The 23,176-nt window shown below is 42.6% G+C and overlaps 1 protein-coding gene across 3 annotated transcripts in view; it reads right to left on the reverse strand.

Annotated features, from left to right (window-relative positions):
- Positions 1–23,176, reverse strand: part of FAM53C (family with sequence similarity 53 member C) — a 69,147-nt gene that overhangs the window by 41,541 nt on the left and 4,430 nt on the right. For all 3 annotated transcript variants that reach the window (XM_040344356.1, XM_040344354.1, XM_040344353.1), the window contains one exon: positions 1,137–1,194. In XM_040344356.1, the coding sequence (XP_040200290.1) occupies positions 1,137–1,194 (58 nt within the window). The remainder of the gene's footprint in view (positions 1–1,136; positions 1,195–23,176) is intronic.

The raw sequence follows: 23,176 nt of genomic DNA on the forward strand, positions 1-23,176 counted from the left end.
CCAATGACATTCTGGAGGAGAGAGACGGTGCGCGATGTAATTCGCCCAGCCACTACAATGCTGTAGCTAGCTCTCCGCTGCGTTCCGGTACCGGAAACCCACGTACTGGGCGCACGGAGAGGTGCTGGTACTCTCCAGGGCCATTTTTGGAAGTGGCGGTACTGAGTACCGCCGCGTTCCGGCCCACTTAAAGCACTGCCTTTAAGTAAATAGATGCCAAACATGTCAAGCCTTAAAATTGCAGGTACCCATGAAATGGCAAAAAAACAAACGGTACCAAATACTGTCTATATTTGCTATGCTTTAAAAGCCTTCACAGGTTATCAGTTTAGAGTCAACCATGGCCGTAGAATTTTCTAGCTCACGCCAGCGTTCATGGCAATACCTTATAAATACGACATAATTGGATACAAGTGGATGCTTTTAAAATTTCTTAAATTTTTATGTAACACCCCCCTCATTTAACTTTATTGCAATCACAAGGTGGCAGGTCTTCTTTATAGTGTCATCAGGCGTCTATTAGACCCCAAACATCTTCTCTGCCATCTACTGCAGCTAATCAACAACAGATTGTCCTGGAGCTCCACAAAAAGCTCATTGCTTCAAGCTTCATTACTTGCAGAAGAGATCAGGGAATGGATGTTTCTCAATCTCCTCTTGCCTTCACTCTTGTGGCTGTTTACTGCAGTCCCTGGCTCCCGGATGAACAGGAAAACCTGAGAACCCCCATGGGCAGCAGCAAGAAGGTGGGATGTGGCACCTCTCACTACTGTGAAAGTGATCTAGTAGCTGTAGAGCCAGCCAGATCACTTTTACTAAAAACATTTAAATGACAGCTGAAAAATATAGATACAAGCTTTGAGGTTGTTTTAGTCTAGGCACAGGCATGCACAGGTCACTGCAATCTATCTGAATTGCATTTGTATCAATTTAGAAAGTACCCAGACTAATTCTATAACACATAGGCAGCGTTCTTTCCTAATACCATTTATAGAACAAGTAATTCTAAATTTCTATTTAGAAAACGTCTCAAATCACACATACATGTACCTGCAGCAGTACATATTCACAGCACAAAAGACAAATAATGTGTGTGGCTCCTAAAAATGACTCAAGAGTTGAAAAGACTCATTTACCTGTCACAAAATGGTAAGGACTGCTGCACGCCTCAGTTTCTGGATGATCAGGCAGTGGCTGGGAGAAAGACAGATAAGCATGAGAGGCACAGGAAAAGTCTTTTAGCTCTATACAAAAAACATGAAATAAATATTAAAACTTCAGTCGGTGCAAAGGCTCCTTTGCTAAACGGAAACTCAAAAACCTGTACTGAGAAAATATTGGGCCGACACGCTGATCTAGTAACTACTTTCCTCCTTACCGATCTTAAAGCATGCAGATTAGAAACTACATCTGCATACTTGTTCCAGGTCAGTGCCTAAAGAGGAACATCACCCGGCTATCCAAAAATAAATGCCACCAGCTACAAGTAGTGTAGCCGCTGACTTAAAAAAAAAAAAGCTCACAAAGTCCATCAGAGACTTCCTCGCTTCGGAAGTCTTCAGTTCTTTTTTCCCCCACGCCGCCCTCTAGGGATCGTCACTTCCTGGTCATTCAACTGGCCCCTGTCGCTGCTCATGTGCGAGATTGGCCCGATTAGAGTAGACTGTTCTGAAGCCTGTATACCAGGAGGCTGGGGGAAACAGTTGCACAACATCTTACAGGGAGAGGATCAGAAAGATGCCACGTTAATTAAATGAAGGCTGGAATACTGTAGTTGCTGGATCAGCATGACAGTCAAGTACGTAGCATTTTCAGAGAGAAAAGTCACTATCTCTTCATTAGTACAGGGTTTATTTTGGCTACAGCATTGTCATGTTTGATTTGCAGCAGAGCACACCTTCTGCATCATTAAAAATAATGCACATAGACCTGTGAATGTAGCCCAACAGGAAAGCATAGGTTAACTAAATAGTAGAAAAGTGTGTATATTTTCTCAACTTTTACTGCTACAGGGCAGCAGTTGTGCGCAGGATCACGCGTGTGTGTGTGTGTATATATATATATATACACACACACACACACGTGATCCTGCACTTCCTAACTGCAGAGGGCGCACACGCGCAGCTAAAAAGGGAACCTTCTATTGTGATAATTCACATCAGAACCTGATCTATGGTACTCGATGCCCTCAGCCACTCACTGATTGTTGGAGAGACACACAGAGAACTGAGATATGTAAACAAGGCATATCTCAGTTCTGACACCGGGTATTGGGTCCTGTGTCTGCAAAGCAGGTACTAAAATCCATCTCTTCCCCTAGTTAAAGCAGCACACTGTGTACACAAAAACACTGGTTAGGCACACAGTTAAAGCGGTTGTATACTGCCGGGCGTCCCCAAGATAAAATCATAATGTGAAACTTATCTTAAAATAAAGCTGTTCCAGCATCGCGATGTCAGCGCTGCAGGGGCTCCCATCTTCACCTGTTTTGTTTCTGGGTTCACGGGCTCCGGCTCTGCCACTAGCCGGAGCTGTGATGTCATGCGTGTGGGAGCCGAAGTTCACAGCACAGGGCTCTGAAGGAATGGCATGGATGGCCGTTCATTCAGAGCGCATGCGCCAGTGAGGTCACTGGCTGCATGTAATGTAAATATCTCCGAAAACGGCGCACATTATTATAGGCTTACCTATAGGTAAAAGTCAGTAAAGGAAGTTTACTTCCCCTTTAACTCTTTGATCGCCTTAGATGTTTAACCACTTCCCAGCCAGTGTCATTAGTACAGTGACAGTGCATTGTTTTTAGCACTGATTATTGTATTAGTGTCACTGGTTCCCGCAAAGTGTCAAAAAGTGTCAGTGTACGATTTTCTGCCGCAATATCGCTATAAGTTGCTGATCACCAACCCATACTAGTATAAAATAAATAAAAATTCCATAATATATCCCATAGTTTGTAGATGCTATAACGTTCGGTTAAACCAATCAATATATTTTTATTGGGATTTTTTTATAATATACATTATATATAGTATACATATTGGCCTTATGTGTTTTGTAGCAGAAAATTTTTATATTTTCAAAAATAGTTGTATTGTTTATAGTGCAAACAAATAAAAAATAAATGCAGCAGTGATCCAGAACGACCAAAATAAAGCTCCATGCATGCGATCGGCACCACAGTGTGGGTGCAAATCACATGCAATGTCTTTGTACGCTAGAGTGTGAACCCGAGCTTACAGTCAAAAAAGCTGTCATCTTAGCCTCGGTTTGATATACTGTTGCCATGGTGCTGCACATGTGATCAGTTAGGACACCAGCCATATGATGGATTGACAGTTCAGTTGAGAGTACAAACAACTGTGACAGTTACCATTTAAGGGGTGGTACCAATTTTTGGAAATGGTTAAATCGATAGGTTTGTTCTGCTTTAAGCCCTAGTTCACATTGGTGCGTTTTGACATGTCAAATTGGTAGCAATTGGCAGCAATGACACCATGCTAATTGGTGCGAAGCTGCATTCGCGGCACCACACCAATTTCAAAAAGTAATTTTTGTACTACTTTTTGCGATTTCGGGGTGCGATTTCCATTGACATCTGTGCAGAAACCCGCACAGATGTCTGTGAAATCTCTGCTGAAATCGGGAACCGATATGCGGGAATGAAATCTTGCGAATTCAACTGAACTCGCACGGCTTCATTCCCGCAGCCCAGTGTGAACCTGGGCTAAAAAAGCGTACAGGACACATGGAAAAAAAAAGGTTTTCTGTGTGCTTTGTGTTGAGCCTGTGATATTATATACAGATCAACTCAGCTTAATGGATCTGATGTGAATGTCCCCTACTCCTTAGCCCACTATGCTTTTCATCAGATATTAGGTTCTTAGCAGGAATGTGTAACCCCAATGTAGACGATTATACATCATACCCAAATAGTATGGTCCCTAAGAATTACTATTGACACCACAACCCTATTTTACACTTCAGCTATACTACCATACAATTATAGAGTATATAGACCTGTAAAAAGGACCACAGACAATTCATAAATTAACCTATTTTAATGTATTTAATACATATTAACTTTCACAATAATATAATACAAGAATTATAGTACTCCAACTAGGCTGTACAGTATTCAGAATATACAAACATATTACTACCCTCAATCCCTCTTCTACCCGGCTATTGTATTCTGGGGATAAGCTGATGGTCAAAAGAGAGTAGATGGGTAGTACTTTACTTGATGAGTTTCTCAGAACAAGTCTGCTTCCTGTACTGGTACACGATAGCATTAGTTACATACGCCAATAATCTCTAGGTAAAAGATATAACATTTTTTTGGGCTGTGACTAGATTTCCTAATAACAAAGAATACATCCTCTGAATAAGAACTGCATAACCGGGGATGAATAAATCACCCCAGCCATGAATTAATTGGGGTTTGTGTTTGCACACTCCCCCCCCCCTCCCCCCCAGATAGGGAGTGGGACCAATGGCGGCCAATCAGCGGTTTTACGTCTCTCCCAAAACGTTTAATCAATGGAAAGAAGGGAAAAGGCCAAGGAATGAAAGAATAAAGAGGTAAAAGGAAGAGGAAAAGAAAAAGAAAACAACAAGCTTTCCAAAGGACACTTAGGCCGCGTACACACGGTCGGACAAAACCGATAAGAATGGACCGAGGTTCAGTTTCATCGGTCCAAACCGACCGTGTGTTGTCCTTCGGTCCAAAATTTTAAAACATGGTTTAAAATCGAACCGATGGCCCGCTGCCCGATCGGTCCAAACCGATGGTTAGCACAGAAAGCATCGGTTCAAAACCCGCGCATGCTCAGAATCAAGTCGACGCATGCTTGGAAGCATTGAACTTCGTTTTATTCAGCACGTCGTGTGTTTGACGTCACCGCGTTCTGATCCGATCGGTTTTTGGAACGATGGTGTGTATGCACATCAGACCATTTCAGCGGTGAACTGATGGAATTGGCCCGTCGGACCATTCTCATCGGTTTGGAACGACCGCGTGTACACGGCCTTAGAAGTAAAGATGGGCGGTGGTTTACCAATCTGTAAAAAGCTGCACCTAAAAATAGTCAATTTCAAAATAATGTTCCTTAATGTAAAATTGCAAAGACTTTAATTATACCATCATCTACAGTACACGAGATCATCGAAAGTATGAGAAAATTTGGAGAAATCTCTGTGCACAAGGGACAAGGCCAATGCCCAACACAATATTGGAAGCTTGCGATATTCTGGCCCTTAGGCGGCACTGGATTAAAAACAGGCATGATTCTGTGATGGCCATCACTGCATTGGCTCAAGAATACTTGTAAAAATCACTCTCTGAACACAGTTCACCATGCCATGCAAAAATGCAGGGTAAAGCTCTATCATGCAAGGAAGAAACCATATCTGAACACGATTTTAGAAACACCACCATCTTCTCTGGGCCAAAGCTCATTTAAAATGGTCTGTTGCAAAGTGAAAATCTGTTCTGTGGTCTTCTTGGCCACCACCAGACTAAAGAGGAGAGGGAACTACCAGCTTGTTATCAGTACTCAGTTCAAAAGCCTGCATCTCTGATGGGATGGGCTTATATTGATGTGTATGGAATGGGCAGCTTTCACATTTGAAAAGGCACCATCAATGCTGAAAGATATATTCAGGTTTTAAAGCAGCATATGCTCCCATTCAGAAGACGTCTCTTTTAGGAAAGGCCTTGCCTATTCCAGCAGGACAATGCTAAACCGCATACTGCATCCATGACAACAGCATGGCTTCGTAGTAGAAGAGTCAGGCTGCTTAACTGGCATGCCTGCAGTCCAGACCTTTCACCATCAAAAATATTTGGCGCATCTTGATACAAAAAAATAAGACAAAAGACCCAGGACTGTAAGAATCCTATATTAGGCAGGAATGGCACAACATTCCTCTCCCAAAGCTCCAGCAAGTAATTTCCTCAGTTCCCAGATATTTACAGTGTTGTTAAAAGAAGAGTGATGCTACAACGTGGTAAACATTGCCCTGTTCACATCTTGTCCCAATAAAATTTGGGTTTACGAGATTTTCAAATCCTTGTAATCTGTTTCTATGTAGATTTCACACAGCGTCCCAACTTTTTTGGAACTGGGGCTGTATACAGACACATACACAGTTTGAATAAAATAAAGTATCCTCACAGATCTATCTGGGCATACTAGATCTGTGTAATGGACTTTCCTTTAATACAATGTAACAGTGTATATGTGTTTATGATGTGAAATCACTTGAAAATGGTGGCAAACCACTGCATTTTTAATATTGGGTACTGATTTGATGATATACTATGCATTTTTATGGATATTCCCCAAATTTCCGAGGAAACAGGCTTGTTCTGAGAAATGCAGTAAAGAGTAAAAGTACCACCATCCTAGTGTGTATGTATGTATATATATATATATATATATATATTAGTACTGTAGAGCTGCACGAGTCTGTCTAAAATGAGAATCACGTTTTTGTTTTTTTTTGCTTAGAATAAATAGATCACGATTCTCTCACGAATCTTGCGGCGTAACATCTTTTGCATTATACAAAAAATAATAATAATAAAAATTTGGGCTAACTTTACTGTTTAGTTTTTTTTTTAAATTAATTGAAGTGTATTTTTTCCCCCAAAAAAGATTGCGCTTAAAAGACTGCTGCGCAATTACAGTGTGACCTAAAATATTGCAACAACTGCCATTTTATTTGGGTCTCTGTTAAATATATAATGTTTGGAATTTTTTTTCTAGCAAAAAATACTGATTTTAACTTGTAAACAACTAGTGTCAGAAAAAGGTTTAGTCTTTAAGTGGTTAAACTGTGCTTATTTACAGACCGAAGTTCATTTCTTTGCTCTAAATTCTAAAGCAGTGGTCTCAAAGTACCGGCCCGCGGGCCATTTGCGGCCCGCGGACCAGTTATAAATGGCCCCCAGGCAGGGTGGAAGTGAGGGGAGCAAAAAAAAAAAAAAAAAAAAAAAATTTTTTTTTTTTTTTTTTTGAGCTGGCCCCATCTGGTGGTGAGCCGTTGGTATTACAAGTTATTACCACCAGATGTGAGCTGGCGCCATCTGGTGGTGGCCGTTGGTATTACAAGTTAAGCATTACAAGTTAAACAGCAATTCTAAATGTCATTTTACACTATTTTCACTGCCATATTCTTCCCTCTAATTAGAACCCCCAAACATTATATATATTTTTTATCCTAACACCCTAGAGAATAAAATAGCGATCGTTGCAATACTTTCTGTTTCGCCGTATTTGCGCAGCGGTCTTACAAGCGCACTTTTTTGGGAAAAAATTACACTTTTTTTAATTAAAAAATAAGACAACAGTAAAGTTATCCCCATTTTTTTTTTATATTATGAAAGATAATGTTACGCCGAGTAAATTCATACCCAACATGTCACGCTTCAAAATTGTGTCCGCTTGTGGAATGCCGACAAACTTTTTTACCCTTTAAAATCTTCATAGGCGACGTTTTAAAAAATCTACAGGTTGCATGTTTTAAGTTACAGAGGAGCTAGAATTATTGCTCTCACTCTACCAATCGCAGCGATACCTCACATGTGTGGTTTGAACACAGTTTACATATGCGGGCGCTGCTCACGTATGTGTTCGCTCCTGCGCGCAAGCTCGTCGGGACGGGGTGCGTTTTCTGGCTCCTAACTTTTTTAGCTGGCTCCGAGATTCCAAGCAAATTTGTCAAACCCTGACTTACACCAGTGCTGGTGGTAATAATGCGCTCGCTGACACCAGTGCTGGGGGTTAATAATGTGTTCGCTGACACCAGTACTGTTGTTTTTGAAGTTTGAAAGTTTGCATGCGGCCCCCCATGGCATATGAAAACTTGTCTTGTGGCCCTCAGGTAATTTGAGTTTGAGACCCCTGTTCTAAAGGAACCAAATTATACTTTGTTTATAGTTATCTCCCATTGCTGACAATGTTGATAAACATTTGCCTGCGTTTGGTTTTTCTTTTGACAGCTGTGAGTGGGCAGAGAACGGCCCTGCGCTGTATGAATCGTGGAAATGCTGGGTTGAGAACGTGAGGGGGGGGGGGGGTTGAATCGAGATTGCGATTTTTTAACGATTAATTGTGCAGCTCTAATGTACTGTATATTATTATCATTTATGATATATTGTTACAAAATACAGGACTTTAAATGTATCACAGTTAACATAATCCTAATATATACAGTGCCTTGAAAAAGTATTTATACCCCTTGAAATTTTCCACATTTTGTCATACAACCAAAAAAGTAAATATATATTTTTGTTTCAATAGTTTCTATTGGTAATTTTTCAACATTAAAACACAAAACTGTAAGGCCGCGTACACACGGTCGGACAAAACCGATTAGAATGGACCGAGGTTCAGTTTCATCGGTCCAAACCGACCGTGTGTATTGCCCATCGGTCTGTTTTCCTTCGGTCCAAAATTTTAAAACATGCTTTAAAATCGAACCGATGGACCGCTGCCCGATCAGTCCAAACCGATGGTTAGTACAGAAAGCATCGGTTCAAAACCCGCGCATGCTCAGAATCAAGTCGACGCATGCTTGGAAGCATTGGACTTCGTTTTATTCAGCACGTCGTGTGTTTGACGTCACCGCGTTCTGACCCGATCGGTTTTTGGAACAATGGTGTGTACGCACATCAGACCACTTCAGCGCTGAACCGATGGAAATGGCCCATCGGACCATTCTCATCGGTTTGGAACGACCGTGTGTACGCGGCCTAATACATTATGGAAATCCCACTTTGGTCCTACGTATTAAGGAACTGGGTGCATACAAGAAAAAGAAAGACAAAGTCAAACAGCCAAATAACTCTTGGACCTATGGGTGGCTTCCCACTCATTGGTCAGGTTGTTAGGCAACTGAAGATGTAAAATCCAAACAGTAGACAATGAACCTGAGTATTATTTGCATCCTCCCAAACAGAGGGAACTGTTGAATAATAAAAATGTTAAGAAATAATATGCACAGGGCAATCTATATTTAAAGGGGTTGTAAAGGTAAAAAATAAATTCCCTCAATAGCTTCCTTTACCTTGGTGCAGTCCTCCTTCACTTACCTCAGCCTTTGATTTTGCTTTTAAATGTCCTTATTTCTTCTGAGAAATACTCACTTCCTGTTCTTCCATCTGTAACTACAAACATTAATGCAACACTTTCTCCCTGGTGTGGAGAAAGCCTCTTGAGGACGCTATCTACTTTGCAGATAGAGAAAGGAGCTGTGTGTTAGTGGGCGTCCTGACACTCCTGCTCGCCCCCTCCCCCCTCAAGAGGCTTTCTCCACACCAGGAAGAAAGTGTTGCATTACTGTGTGCAGTTACAGACAGAAGAACAGGAAGTGAGGATTTCTCAGAAGAAATAAGGACATTTAAAAGCAAAATCGAAGGATGAGGCAAGTGAAGGAGGACTGCACCAAGGTAAAGGAAGCTATTTAGGGAATTTTTTTTTACCTTTACAACCCCTTTAACTTTGAACATATTATTAACTGCGGTCTGTTCCCTTACTTGGACTCTTCCACTTTATATTTAGTGACTAGGTCACTCAGGACCAACAATGGGTTAAAGGTTAATCCATCTTGTAGGAAGAATGGATAATAAAAGATGAGTGGAGGACAAAAAAAAAAAAAAAGAAGAGGGGGAAGGGAGATGAATTGGGTAAGATCAGAGAAAATCTGTAGAGAAATATGTGAAGAGACATTCTGGGCAATGTAGGGTGCTAGTGTCTCTCCCTCCAGATCAGGTTGATTCTGACAGGCATTTTATCCATTTATTCAGTTTTCTCAAAGTGGGCTAGGTTGTCCCTGTGGATAGCCACCATCAGTTCATTGATCATGATCCATGTCAATTTTGCCTTCAGAAGATCAAAAGGGGGTTATAGGCGACTTCCAGGATCTTGCTATGGATAGCCTAGCTGCCGTGAAAACAAATGTGATTAGGCGTCTCACATGTCACATGCTGTGGAGACTTTGTTAGATTCACTTGGGTGAGGGAATAGATAAAATGATATGTGCGGATCCAGAACCACCTAACTTTGCTACACGTCCACCAGGTATGGAGGACAGTACCCTCCTGGCCACAACTGCAAAAACACCTGGGGGGGTCCCCTGGAAAGCAGACGGCAATTTGACTGGAACCAGATACCATTGCAAGAAAACTTTGTAGTTCGCCTCAATCAAGGAGGTGTTAATATAAGATTTTGAATTTATTTGGGCCAGTTTCCCCTGTTCCGCCGCTTCTAACTCTTCCCCTAGATCCTGTTCCCATCGTACCATGTAAGGTCGTATAGAATAGCATATATCATAGTTATGTGGCCAGTGTGTGTATCCACTGTGCTACACAAATATTTCATGGGGTCTGAGGAGAATAACTAACTACCGTATTTCCCCGAAAATAAGACCTACCCCAAAAATAAGACCTAGCGTTATTTTCCAGGAGGGCTGCAATACAAGCCCTACCCCGAAAATAAGCCCTAGTTTAAAATGCTTGTAAAATCCTATAATCCACTCTATTACAGTAGTATATAATGTACAATGTGTGTGTTTCTGTAATATAATTGTGGGGAAGAGAGCTTCGGCGGGTCACACAAGCACAGAGCGGCGATATAACGAAGGTATTTGCCACAATTATATTACAGAAACACACACATTATACATTATATACTACTGTAATAGAGTGGATTATAGGATTTTACAAGCATTTTAACTCTGTTCACACTGGGTATTTCTGTCAGGCAGGGAAGGAGAGGGGAAGAGAAGACAGTACATTACATGGCAAGACCTACCCCGAAAATAAGCCCTACTGTGTCTTTTGTTGCCAAAATTAATATAAGACCCGGGCTTATTTTCGGGAAAACACGGTAGTACATTTCAGGGGGTTCTGGGAGTGCCTAATTTGAGAATATCTAAATTGCTCCCCTGTGTGGAGGAGATATGAAGTGCTTCTGGACAGCAATCCTCTATGGTCGCAGAAATCCATGAGACAGAGGAAGCCTTTATTCAACCACAATTAAAAAGTGGAGGGACTAAGACCCAGAGGGAACATTGGGTTGCCCAACAAAGGGGCACGTAAATATATTTTATTGGGGTTTTGTGTGATAGACCAACGCAAAGTGGCACATAATTGTGAAGTAGAAGGAAAATGATAAATGGTTTTAATTTTTATTTTACAAATAAATATCTGAAAAGTGTGGTGTGCATTTCTATTCAGCCCCCTTTACTCTGACACCCCTAACTAAAATATAGTGAAACCAATTGCATTCAGAAGTCACCAAATTAGTAAATAGAGTCCACCTGTGTGCAATTTAAGCTCAGTACAAATACAGCTGTTCTGTGAAGCCCTCAGAGGTTTGTTAGAGATCCTTAGTGAACAAACAGCATCATGAAGGCCAAGGAACACACCAGACATGTCAGGGATAACGTTTTGGAGAAGTTTAAGGCTGGGTTCACACTATTGCAAATTGGAATGCAGTTTTCCCCTCAACCAATTTGCATGTCATGAGATTGTGACTAGCTCTCTATAGGGCCAGTTCACACATCTCCAGAGCAGCTCTGGTGCGAATTGTACAGGAGTCCTATGCATCTTCTGGTCCATTTCAGGTCTGAATTTAGCCAAAATTTCAGCCTGAAATCGGATCTGAAAACTAAATAGGGGCACATCGGACCCCTACTGTGAGCCACTCCGTGCTGCGGTGTGAACCTAGCTTAAAGCAGGGTTAGATTATAAAAAATATATCCCAAGCTTTGAACATCTTACAGAGCACTGTTCAATCCATCATCTGAAAATAGAATTTGGCAGAGTATGGCACAACTGCAAACCTACCAAGGCATGGCCTTCCACCTAAACTGACTGGCCAGACAAGGAGAGCATTAATCAGAGAAGAAGTCAAGAGGAGCTTCAGAGATCCACAGCTCAGGTGGGAGAAACTGTCCAAAGGACAACTATTAGTCGTGCACGCCACAATTTCGGCCTTTATGGAAGAGTGACAAGAAGAAAGCCATTGTTGAAAAAATGACATAAGAAGTCCCATTTGCAGTTTGCGAGAAGCCATGTGGGGGACACAGCAAACATGTGGAAGAAGCTGCTCTGGTCAGATGAGACCAAGAGTGAACATTTTGGCCTAAATTCAAAATGTTATGTGTGACGGAAAACCAACATTGCACATCACCCTGAACACACCATCCCCACCGTGAAACATGGTGGTTACAACATGATGTTGTGGGGATGCTTTTCTTCAGCAGGGACAGGGAAGCTGGTCAGAGTTGATGGGAAGATGGGTGGAATCAAATACAGGGCAGTCTTAGAAGAAAACCTGTTAGAGTCTGCAAAAGACCTGAGACCGGGGCAGAGGTTCGCCTTCCAGCAGGACAACGACCCTAAACTTACAGCCAGAGCTACAATGGAATGGTTTAGATCAAAGCATATTCATGTGTTAGAATGACCCAGTCAAAGCCCAGACCTAGAACCAATTGAGAATCTGTGACAAGACTTGAAAATTGCTGCTCACAGACACTCTCCATCTAATCTAACAGAGCTTGAGATATTTTGCAAAGAATGGGAAAAAACATCACTCTAGATGTGCAAAGCTGGTAGAGACATACCCGAAAAGACTTGCAGCTGTAATTGCAGCGAAAGGAGATTCTACAAAGTATTGACGCAGGGGGGCTGAATACAAATGCAACCATTTATCGTTTTCTTTCCACTTCACAATTATGTGCCAATTTGTGTTGGTTGATCACATAAAATCCCAATAAAATACATTTATGTTTTTGGTTGTAACATGACAGAATGTGGAAAAGTTCAGGGGTAGGAATACTTTTTCAAGGCACTGTATATTTTATGACTATGTTATCTGATACCTTTAAGGTCCTGTATTATATAACAGTATAACAAATATACACAGGTACAATTAATCTGGTAATTTACATCAGAAAAAGAAACCCATAATCTGAAGTAGACAACATTTTCTAAGCTATATCACTAACAAAACTGTGCAAAACTTTCTATTAAAGTGTTACTAAACCCAGTAATATGAAAACAGTTCATCAGCCCCCCTCCCACAGTGCCCACAGATTACAAACGCCCACATGAATGATGTCAGAATCATGTGACCTGAAAAGCTCAGCTCAACAAGGAACTGTTCTCTCCAGCAACAGAGACCAAACTGAGCATGTGCAGCACTACTACCCTCACTGTGTCTTATCTGGCCTTGCCAAGAGAGACCCTGCAGGGGGAGGGGGGAGCTATGCATACAGGATCAAAGAGCCTTTTCACACAATGCAGAGGATTAAACCCCTTAAGTTCCACAGTGAGTATAACTAGCATACTATTCTGCCTATACAGACCGATTTTACTGTTGTGGGTTTAGCAACACTTGCAAGATTATATTCCTGCTACCTTCTGCTCTGCTCTGGCTAAACACCCTTTGCTGCTTCATATTAACAAACATATAATAATATCCATTCCTTAAAACCTTCTTCAAATGTTCTTGAGTGATCAATAAGCCTCCATGCACCTTTGCTATAAAAGTACACTGTTTGTTTTTGCGTATTCTGTAATTTTTGCCCCCCAAAGACTTGAATAACTATGTCAGTAACTGTGCAACACAAAATTATGTGCGTCTATGCATTTAAAAAAAAAAACTCCTCTCCTTGTTCAGCCACGGAAGTAAAATGCCTGAAGCTTGATAAATGTCCAAAAACTCTTACACAAAGCTTGTAAAAACACCCAAAAATTGCTTCAAAAATTACTGTGAATATGCTCTGCTCAAGTGTGAATGCAGGCGAAAATCACTTCCTCTTTACATTCTTTTAACCACTTAAGGACCGCCCAACGCCAATACGTCGGCAGAATGGCATGACTGGGCACAGGCACGTAGACCTGCAAGGCCTCATACACACGGGCAAACATGTCCGATGAAAACGGTCCGCCGGACCGTTTTCAGCGGACATGTCCGCCCGGGGATTTCTGTATGATGGCTGTACACACCATCATACAGAAATCCGCGCGTACACGATACGCGGTGACGAGGCCGCGCCGTCGCCGCGACAACGTGCGCGGCCCTGGAAGTTCAATGCTTCCACGCATGCGTCGAAGTGGTTCGATCAGGTCACAGGAGCTGAAGAACGGGGAGAGGTGAGTGTAAACACACCTTCCCCGTTCTTCTCTGTGGCAATGTCACCGATCGTCTGTTTCCTGTTATAGGGAACGACGATCAATGATGTCACACGTCAAGCCACGCCCCCCTACAGTAAGAATCACTCCCTTAGGGCACACTTAACCCCCCCTAGTGGTTAACCCCTTCACTGCCATTTTCACAGTAATCGGTGCATTTTTATAGCACTGATCGCTGTGAAAATGACAATAGTCCGAAAAATGTGTCAAAGGTGTCCGCCATAATGTCGCAGTCACAAAAAAAAAAAAAAAACGCTGATCGCCGCCATTACTAGAAATAAATTAATTATTAATAAAAATGCCATAAAACTATCCCCTACTTTGTAAACGCTATAACTTTTGCACAAACCAATCAATAAACGCTTATTGCGATTTTTTGTTTAGCAAAAATAAGTAGAATACGTATCGGCCTAAACTGAGAAAAAAAAAAAATATATATTTTTGGGGGATGTTTATTATAGCAAAAAGTAAAAGATATTAAATATTTTTTTTTTAAATTGTCGCTCTATTTTGGTTTATAATGCAAAAAATAAAAACCACAGAGGTGATCAAATACCACCAAAAGAAAGCTCTATTTGTGGGAAAAAAAGGACGCCAATTTTGTTTGGGAGCCACGTCGCACGGCCATCAGTTAAAGCGACGCAGTGCCAAATCGCAAAAAGGGGCCAGGTACTTAACCTGCATATTGGTCTTGGTCTTAAGTGGTTAAATGCCCCATTTTTAAGACCCCTTTCACACTGGGTCGTTTTGCAGGCGCTATTGTGCTAAAAATAGCACCTGCAAACAGACCTGAAACAGCCACTGCTGTCTCTCCAGTGTGAAAGCCCCAAGGGCTTTCACTTCGGAGCAGTGCGCTAGCAGGACGGTAAAAAAAGTCTTGCTAGCCGCATCTTTGGAGCGGTGTGTACACTGCTCCTGCCCATTGAAATCAATGGGACACTGTGGCTATACCGCTGGCAATGCGCCTCTGCAGAGGCACTTTGCGGTGGTTTTTAACCCTCTCTCGGTCATAGCAGGGGTAAAACCGCCCCTGCTAGCGGCCGAATAGTGCTGCGAAATTGGAGGTAAAGCGCTACTAAAAATAGCAGCGCTTTACTGCCGATGCTGCCCCAGTGTGAAAGGGGCATTAAGGAGCATACAAAATTATATTTACAACCCTTTAAAAGGATAAGTTCACCTTTTGTAACAAGTTAAACCCGCAACACGTGTAACTTCTCCCCCCTTTAACGGGCAGGTGATCCTCTTCCTGTACTTTAGTAACTGTCAGTCCGTAAAGGAGGGGGGGGGGGGGGTTGTGTACCAGCAGACATTTGTAAGGAGTGTCTGCAGGAGCCTGACATTGCACCCATGGTCAACTGATCTCGCAGGAGCAATGCTTTGCTGCAATGTAAAAAAACATTAAATGCACATTTTTTTTAACCTGCAAAATAATGTACCTTTTTTTTAAGTTAACTTCCTCTGCTTACATTTACCTATAGGTAAGCCTAGAATAAGGCTTACCTTTAGGTAGTAAAAATATCTCCTAAATATGCAGTTTAGGAGATACTTAGTATACATGCAGCCTGTGACATCACTGGCAAGTGTGCCGTCCCTTCCAAGCTCGGTGTCATGAACGGCAGCTCCTGCGCGGGAGTGACATCATCGTGGCTCCAGCCAATCACAGCGACAGAGCCCACGAACCCGGAAGAAACTCCAGGAAAGATGTCAGCCGCCTTAGCAGTGTGCGGGCATCGCTGAGAGAGCTTTATTCTAAGGCAAGTATTACATAATGAGATAGTATGCGATTGCTGCATTAAGGTAACCTTGCAGTGTCCCCCCCCCCCCCGTTTTACTCACCTGAGCCCCAAATTTCTGTGGGTGCGATCCCGCCGTCGCTCCCTCCATGGGTTCTTGGCTCTTCATTGGATAGATTAAATAGCAGCTCAGCCATTGGCTCCCGCTGCTGTCAATCAAATCCAATGACGCGGGCGCAGGGTCCTGCATTCGGCGGCTACGGCCCCCCCTGGGAGAGCGCTTCCCAGAGGGGGTTATCTGATGTGGGGAAAAGCAGAGAGACCTGCCATGGGACCCCAGAAGAGGATGTTCGGGCCACTCTGTGCAAAATGAACAGCGGAGGTAAGTAGGTTTGTTATTTTTTTTTTTAAATCAAACCTATAGCTGAACAATGAGGCAGCTCTCATTGACTAACATTGGATTTCACTTGTCACGTGACTTGGGGTCTTACAAGTCGGATCCCATATCACAGCAATGTGAACTGAGCCCTAATACAAACTACTTAGAAGTGAAAACACAGCTGGGGTTTTAAACTGCATTTTTGCTGCAGTAAGAGGTATTTGCTTATGGCCTGCTACCTAAAGGGGGTTTCTTTCTGACAATTTTTTCTACAGGTTTCAAGTTTACATAACCCCAACCCCACTCGATCATGAATGCTGCTTCCAGATTTACCTACCTTAACAACTGCTAAAAATAGCGTTCCCTCACTCTGGATGAAGTAGCACAGGGTGTACAGCAGACAATATTGTTAATCAGGGAGGGTGGGTGTGGTAGTGTATCTAAATTTGCCAGTCCAGCTAACAAACTGAAGCCAAACTCCAACTTGCATTGCAGTTACAGCAACACTTATTTTTTTTTGTTTTGGGACAAAGTTTTTACATGAAAAAAAGCGGATCGTAGTAAGCACCCCTGTCAGTTGTAAATGGTTTGTCTCAACACGCTTAAAATGTTTGTTACCCAAAAACTTCATATTCCTGTTATGTACCTGCTGTACCATGTACTTGTATGAGGAAGTATTCTGTTCTCTTTGTATTGGTTCATCCCCTGGTGATCCGGACAGTCCCTCTGCTTTCCTACAAAAAAACTGACTACACTAAGGCTGCATTCACACCTGAACGCGGCGGATAGTACTGCTATTTGCCGCGACAAATTGCAGCGTTTTGTGCCGCGACAAAACGCTGCGTTTTTCGCTGGAGGGGTGATTTACACATTGTCGGCTATGGCCGAACGCCGAAGCCGCCTGAAAAAAAGGGTCAGGGACTTGTTTTGAGCTTCAGGCGTTTCGGGGGGGAGATGTGAACCATCTCCATAGCCGACAATGTTAAATCACCCCTCGTATTTCAGGCTGCAATAGCGTCGGGCGTAAAAACGCATAGGTGTGAATGGAGCCTAAGCAGTAGAGCATACCATGGTCAGTTCTCTAGCTATGCTAGGAACTCAGTGTACTATCCTCCAATGATCAAACTTGTGCTGACACACCCATGCTACACAGCCATTCACTGGCAAGCTCAGTGTGATTCCGATTCTCCCCCCAGCTCTTATACAGATGAGAATGAGATCACTCGGAAAAAATAAATATCTAAACAAAAATATTTTGCCTTTCATTTCTATTTTAAAATTAATGGGTTGTTTATCAAGTAACTGCTTGCCGCTCGCAGATATATGCCTGCAGCATGGCACGGGCAGGCAAAAGGACGTATACATATGTCCCCTTTAACCAGTTCCCGACCCCCGCATGTACATATACGTCCACGATATGGCACGTACAGGCACATGGGCGTACATGTACGTCCTTGCCTATTAGCGGGTGGGGGGTCTGATCGGGACCCCCCCGCTACATGCGGAGGTCGGGTCCGCTCGGGGAGCGATCCGGGACCACGGCGCGGCTATTTGTTTATAGCCGCTCCGTCGCGATCGCTCCCCGGAGCTGAAGAACGGGGAGAGCCGTGTGTAAACACGGCTTCCCCGTGCTTCACTATGGCGGCGCATCGATCGTGTCATCCCCTTTATAGGGAGACACAATCGATGACGTCATTCCTACAGCCACACCCCCCTACAGTTGTAAACACACACTAGGTGCACCCTAACTCCTACAGCGCCACCTGTGGTTAACTCCCAAACTGCAACTGTCATTTTCACAATAAAGAATGCAATTTAAATGCATTTTTTGCTGTGAAAATGACAATGGTCCCAAAAATGTGTCAAAATTGTCCGAAGTGTCCGCCATAATGTCGCAGTCACGAAAAAAATTGCTGATCGCCGCCATTAGTAGTAAAAAAAAAAAAAATTTATAAAAATGCAATAAAACTATCCCCTATTTTGTAAACGCTATAAATTTTGCGCAAACCAATCGATAAACGCTTATTGCGATTTTTTTTACTAAAAATAGGTAGAAGAATACGTATCGGCCTAAACTGAGGAAAAAAAATGTTTTTATATATGTTTTTGGGGGATATTTATTACAGCAAAAAGTAAAAAATATTGCATTTTTTTCAAAATTGTAGCTCTATTTTTGTTTATAGCGCAAAAACTAAAAACCGCAGATGTGATCAAATACCACCAAAAGAAAGCTCTATTTGTGGGGAAAAAAGGAACGCCAATTTTGTTTGGAAGCCACGTCGCACGACCGCGCAATTGTCTGTTAAAGCGACGCAGTCCCGAACTGTAAAAACACCTTGGGTCTTTAGGCTGCATATTGGTCCGGGGCTTAACTGGTTAAGAAGCCGGAATTGTGCACGCGTGCCCACAGCAAGCCCTGCGACTCCGATCACGGGTCCCGTGGACTCGATGTCAGCGGACATACCCGCGATCGTGTCATGTTATGTAAACAAGCATTTCCCCGTTCTTTCTAGTGACAGAACAGCGACCACAGCTTCCTGTAATCGGAAGCGGTGATCACTGTCGTGTCACACACAGCCCATCCCCCCTACAGTTAGAAGCACTCCCTAGGGCACACTTAACCCTTACAGCGCCACCTAGTGTTTAACCCCTTCACTGCCAGTGTCATTTTCACAGTAATCAGTGCATTTTTATAGCACTAATCGCTGTAAAAATGACAATGGTCCCAGAAATGTGTCAAAAGTGTCCGATGTGTCCGCCATAATGTCGCAGTCACGATAAAAAAAAAAAATTGCTGATCGCCGCCATTACTAGTAAAAAAATATTTATATTATTAATAAAAAATTCATAAAACCATCCTCTATTTTGTAGATCAGGGATATGCAATTAGCGGACCTCCAGCTGTTGCAGAACTACAAGTCCCTTGAGGCATAGCAAGACGGACAGCCACAAGCATGACACACAGAGGCAGAGGCATGATGGGATAGTTTTGGCACAGCTGGAGGCCAGCTAATTGCATATCCCTGTTGTAGATGCTATAACTTTTGCGCAAACCGATCAATAAACGCTTATTGCAAAAATATGTAGAAGAATACGTATCGGCCTAAACTGAGGGGAAAAAAAAAAGTTTTTAAATATTTTTGGAAAATTAAAGCAAAAAGTTAAAAATATTGCATTTTCAAAATTGCCGCTCTATATTTGTTTATAGCACAAAGAATAAAAACCGCAGAGGTGATCAAATACCACCAAAAGAAAGCTCTATTTGTGGGGAAAAAAGGACGTCAATTTTGTTTGGGAGTCACGACGCACGACAGCGCAATTGTCAGTTAAAGCGACGCAGTGCCAAATTGCAAAAAGTGGCCTGTTCTTTGACCAGCAAAATGATCCGGGGCTAAGTGTTTAACTAATACATTTGCAGGAGAGCTTTTTCTTTTGAAAAAAAAATAAATAAAATGTAGTAGATTGATCACCAGGTGAAAATCAAGGAAAGAAAGCCTAAGGGCCCTTTCACACGGGCGGATCAGTAATGATCCGCTCCGTGTGTCTGCAAAAGCTCAGCGGGGATCCTCCGTAAAATCCCCACTGAGCTGGCAGCTGACAGGGCGGTCCCCGCACACTGTGCAGGGACCGCCCTGTCTTTCCTCCGCTCTCCCCTATGGGGGATCGGACGAACACGGACCGTACGTCCGTGTTCATCCGATCCGGCAGACGGAAGAAAAATAGGATTTTCTTCCGTCCGCAAATGCGGATCTTTGCGGAGGCGGACAATTACGGGTGTCAGCGGATGGTCATCTGCTGACACCCGTAATCACATAGGGACCCATGTATGTCCCGTTTTCATCCGCAACGGACGGATGAAAAGGGGGCCTATGGGCTCTTTCACATGGGCGGCCCGTTCAGGTCCGCCTGCCAGTTTTTTTGGCGGACCTGAACGGGCGCTCAGTGCTCCTCTATGGAGCCGCGGATGTCAGCGGTGACATGCCCGCTGACATCCGACCCGCTCCGATCCGCCAAAGTGTGACGGAGGAAAAACCTACTTTTCCTTCTGTCTGTGGATCGGATGAACATGGACAGACGGTCCGTGTTCATCCGATCCCCGCATAGGGGAGAGCGGAGAAAACACAGGGCGGTCCTTGCACAGTGTGCGGTGACCACCCTGTCATCCGCCGGCTCAGCGGGGATCAACGGAGCGATCCCCGCTGAGCAAGCAGAGATCATTACTGATCTGTCCCGTGTGAAAGGGGCCTAAAAGAGAAAACTAATGCAGCCATCACATCTAAGAACTGGTAAGCTACAATATAAGAGGTGTTTGCTTTTGGCTATAAAAGAAAAAATTCTGGCAGCTACAACACAAACATACAGTAGTTTATTAGATCTGAGAAATCAAAATGCAATGAAGGAACACGGGACAAATAAAATATATCTGGAACGCCATTCATGAAGCATATACAAGTTTTTATTACACAAGACTGAGAAACCATATAGTCATACTAGAGCTTAAGCAACAGAAGTGAATGTTGAACTATTTCTTCACATACAAATTAGAGAAAACCACAAGGTCGAGTTTGTACATGGTTTCTCTCACATTTCAACTATTACATACAAGAATTGCCTAAATTCTTCATGGGATGGGCAGCACATAATTTGCCTTTGTGTACTCTTCCTGGAATAAAATAGGTCATACAGCACAATCAAAGACCTTTAACCACCATCTGAAAGCAGCCAGGCCTTTCCTCCAATTACAAGTTAGATTCTCAGATCTACATGATATACTTCTCCACTTTCATTTACTGGGGACTTGACAAGGGGTGTTAGGCCTGGTTCACACCTAGGCATTATTTTTTGGTGTGTTTTCAGTTTTGCAGAAACACACTACAGTCCATTTAACATGGTTTCCTATGGGTGTAGTTCACATCTGTGCATTTTATGGAAAGGGCCAGGGATTTTTTTTTCTGGTTTTTGGTTCCATAGACTTCTATGGATCAAAAATGTGAGTTGAAAAACACAAACTGCAACCTGCATAGGTGTGAATCAGGCCTTAATCTGGGAGTGTACGGATGGAATTCAAGTGCCAATCTGTCCAATCCAGGAGCATGCTCCATTGACAACAACTATAGAAAACCTCAAAAGTTGGCACCAGTTGTCATTTTTACGTTTTGGCTACCTGGCTTCTGGGATTTCTCCAGCCCTGCATTAAATACAGTAAAACCTTGGTTTGAGAGCGTTTTGCAAGACAAGCAAAATGATTTAATACATTTTGCCTTGATATACAACTGAGTATAAAAAAGAAGAGAGGAGCCTCTAAGTGTAGCAATATGGTTACATTTAACCACTTCCCGACCGCCTCATGTAGCTATACGTCGGCAGAATGGCACGGACAGGCACATCAACGTACCTGTATGTGCCTGCCTAGACGTGGGTCGGGGGTCCGATCGGGACCCCCCCCCGCTACATGCAGCGGTCGGATCCCCTCGGGGAGCGATCCGGGACGACGGCGCGGCTATTCGTTTATAGCCGCTCCGTCGCGATCGCTCCCTGGAGCTGAAGAACGGGGAGAGCCGTATGTAAACACGGCTTCCCCGTGCTTCACTGTGGCGGCGTATCGATCGAGTGATGCCTTATATAAGGGAAACTCGATCGATGACGTCAGTCCTACAGCCACACCCCCTACAGTTGTAAACACACACAAAGTGAACACTAACTCCTACAGCGCCCCCTGTGGTTAACTCCCAAACTGCAACTGTCATTTTCACAATAAACAATGCAATTTAAATGCATTTTTTGCTGTGAAAATTACAATGGTCCCAAAAATGTGTCAAAATTGTCCGAAGTGTCCGCCATAATGTCGCAGTCACGACAAAAAACGCTGATCGCCGCCATTAGTAGTAAAAAAAAAAAAAGAAATGTATAAAAATGCAATAAAACTATTGCGATTTTTTTTACCAAAAATAGGTAGAAGAATACGTATCGGCCTAAACTGAGGAAAAAAAAAATTTTTAGATATGTTTTTGGGGGGTATTTATTATAGCAAAAAGTAAAAAATATTGAATTTCTTTCAAAATTGTCGCTCTGTTTTTGTTTATAGCGCAAAAAATAAAAACCGCAGAGGTGATCAAATACCACCAAAAGAAAGCTCTATTTGTGGGAAAAAAAGGACGCCAATTTTGTTTGGGAGCCACGTCACACGACCGCGCAATTGTCTGTTAAAGCGACGCAGTGCCGAATTGTAAAAACCCCTTGGGTCATTTAGCTGCATATTGGTCCGGTCCTTAAGTGGTTAATGAAGGTACAACATTTAGCAACTTATTGCTACACTTAGAGGCGCCTCTCTTCTCTTTTATACCCTGTAAAAAAAATGCTTTGATATACAAGTGCTTTGGATTACAAGTATGTTTCTGGAACGAATTATGCTTGCAAACCAAGGTTTTACTGTATCTTACTTTTGAAATGTCAACTGTATTGTTGCTGTATGGCTTTTGAATAATAATAATAATAATAATAATAAAAAAAAAAAATACAGTTTAAATTCTGGAACACAGCATAAAAGAGGCCTGCAAAATCCCACAAGCATTTGTGGAAAGTATTCAAACACAAATTAGGAAAACCCAACCAAGCTGCATCTTGCATAACAATCATGTGATAACGGAACATGTAAAAAAATAAAAAAAAATAAAAAGAAGGATCCTTAAAGTCTTACTAAACCCAGGACCCCACATTCACTATATCTGGTCTCCCACAGTACACAGGACGTGGAAATGCAATAATTTTAGTAAATCTTAACTGTTAAATCAGCAGTATATAGCAGTCTTGTGACTTCTATCAGTGTCTGGTTAAAGTCATTCTACCCTGACTGTCCTA

Source organism: Rana temporaria, chromosome 3, assembly GCF_905171775.1.
Source record: "Rana temporaria chromosome 3, aRanTem1.1, whole genome shotgun sequence".
Classification (NCBI taxonomy): Eukaryota; Metazoa; Chordata; class Amphibia; order Anura; family Ranidae; genus Rana; species Rana temporaria.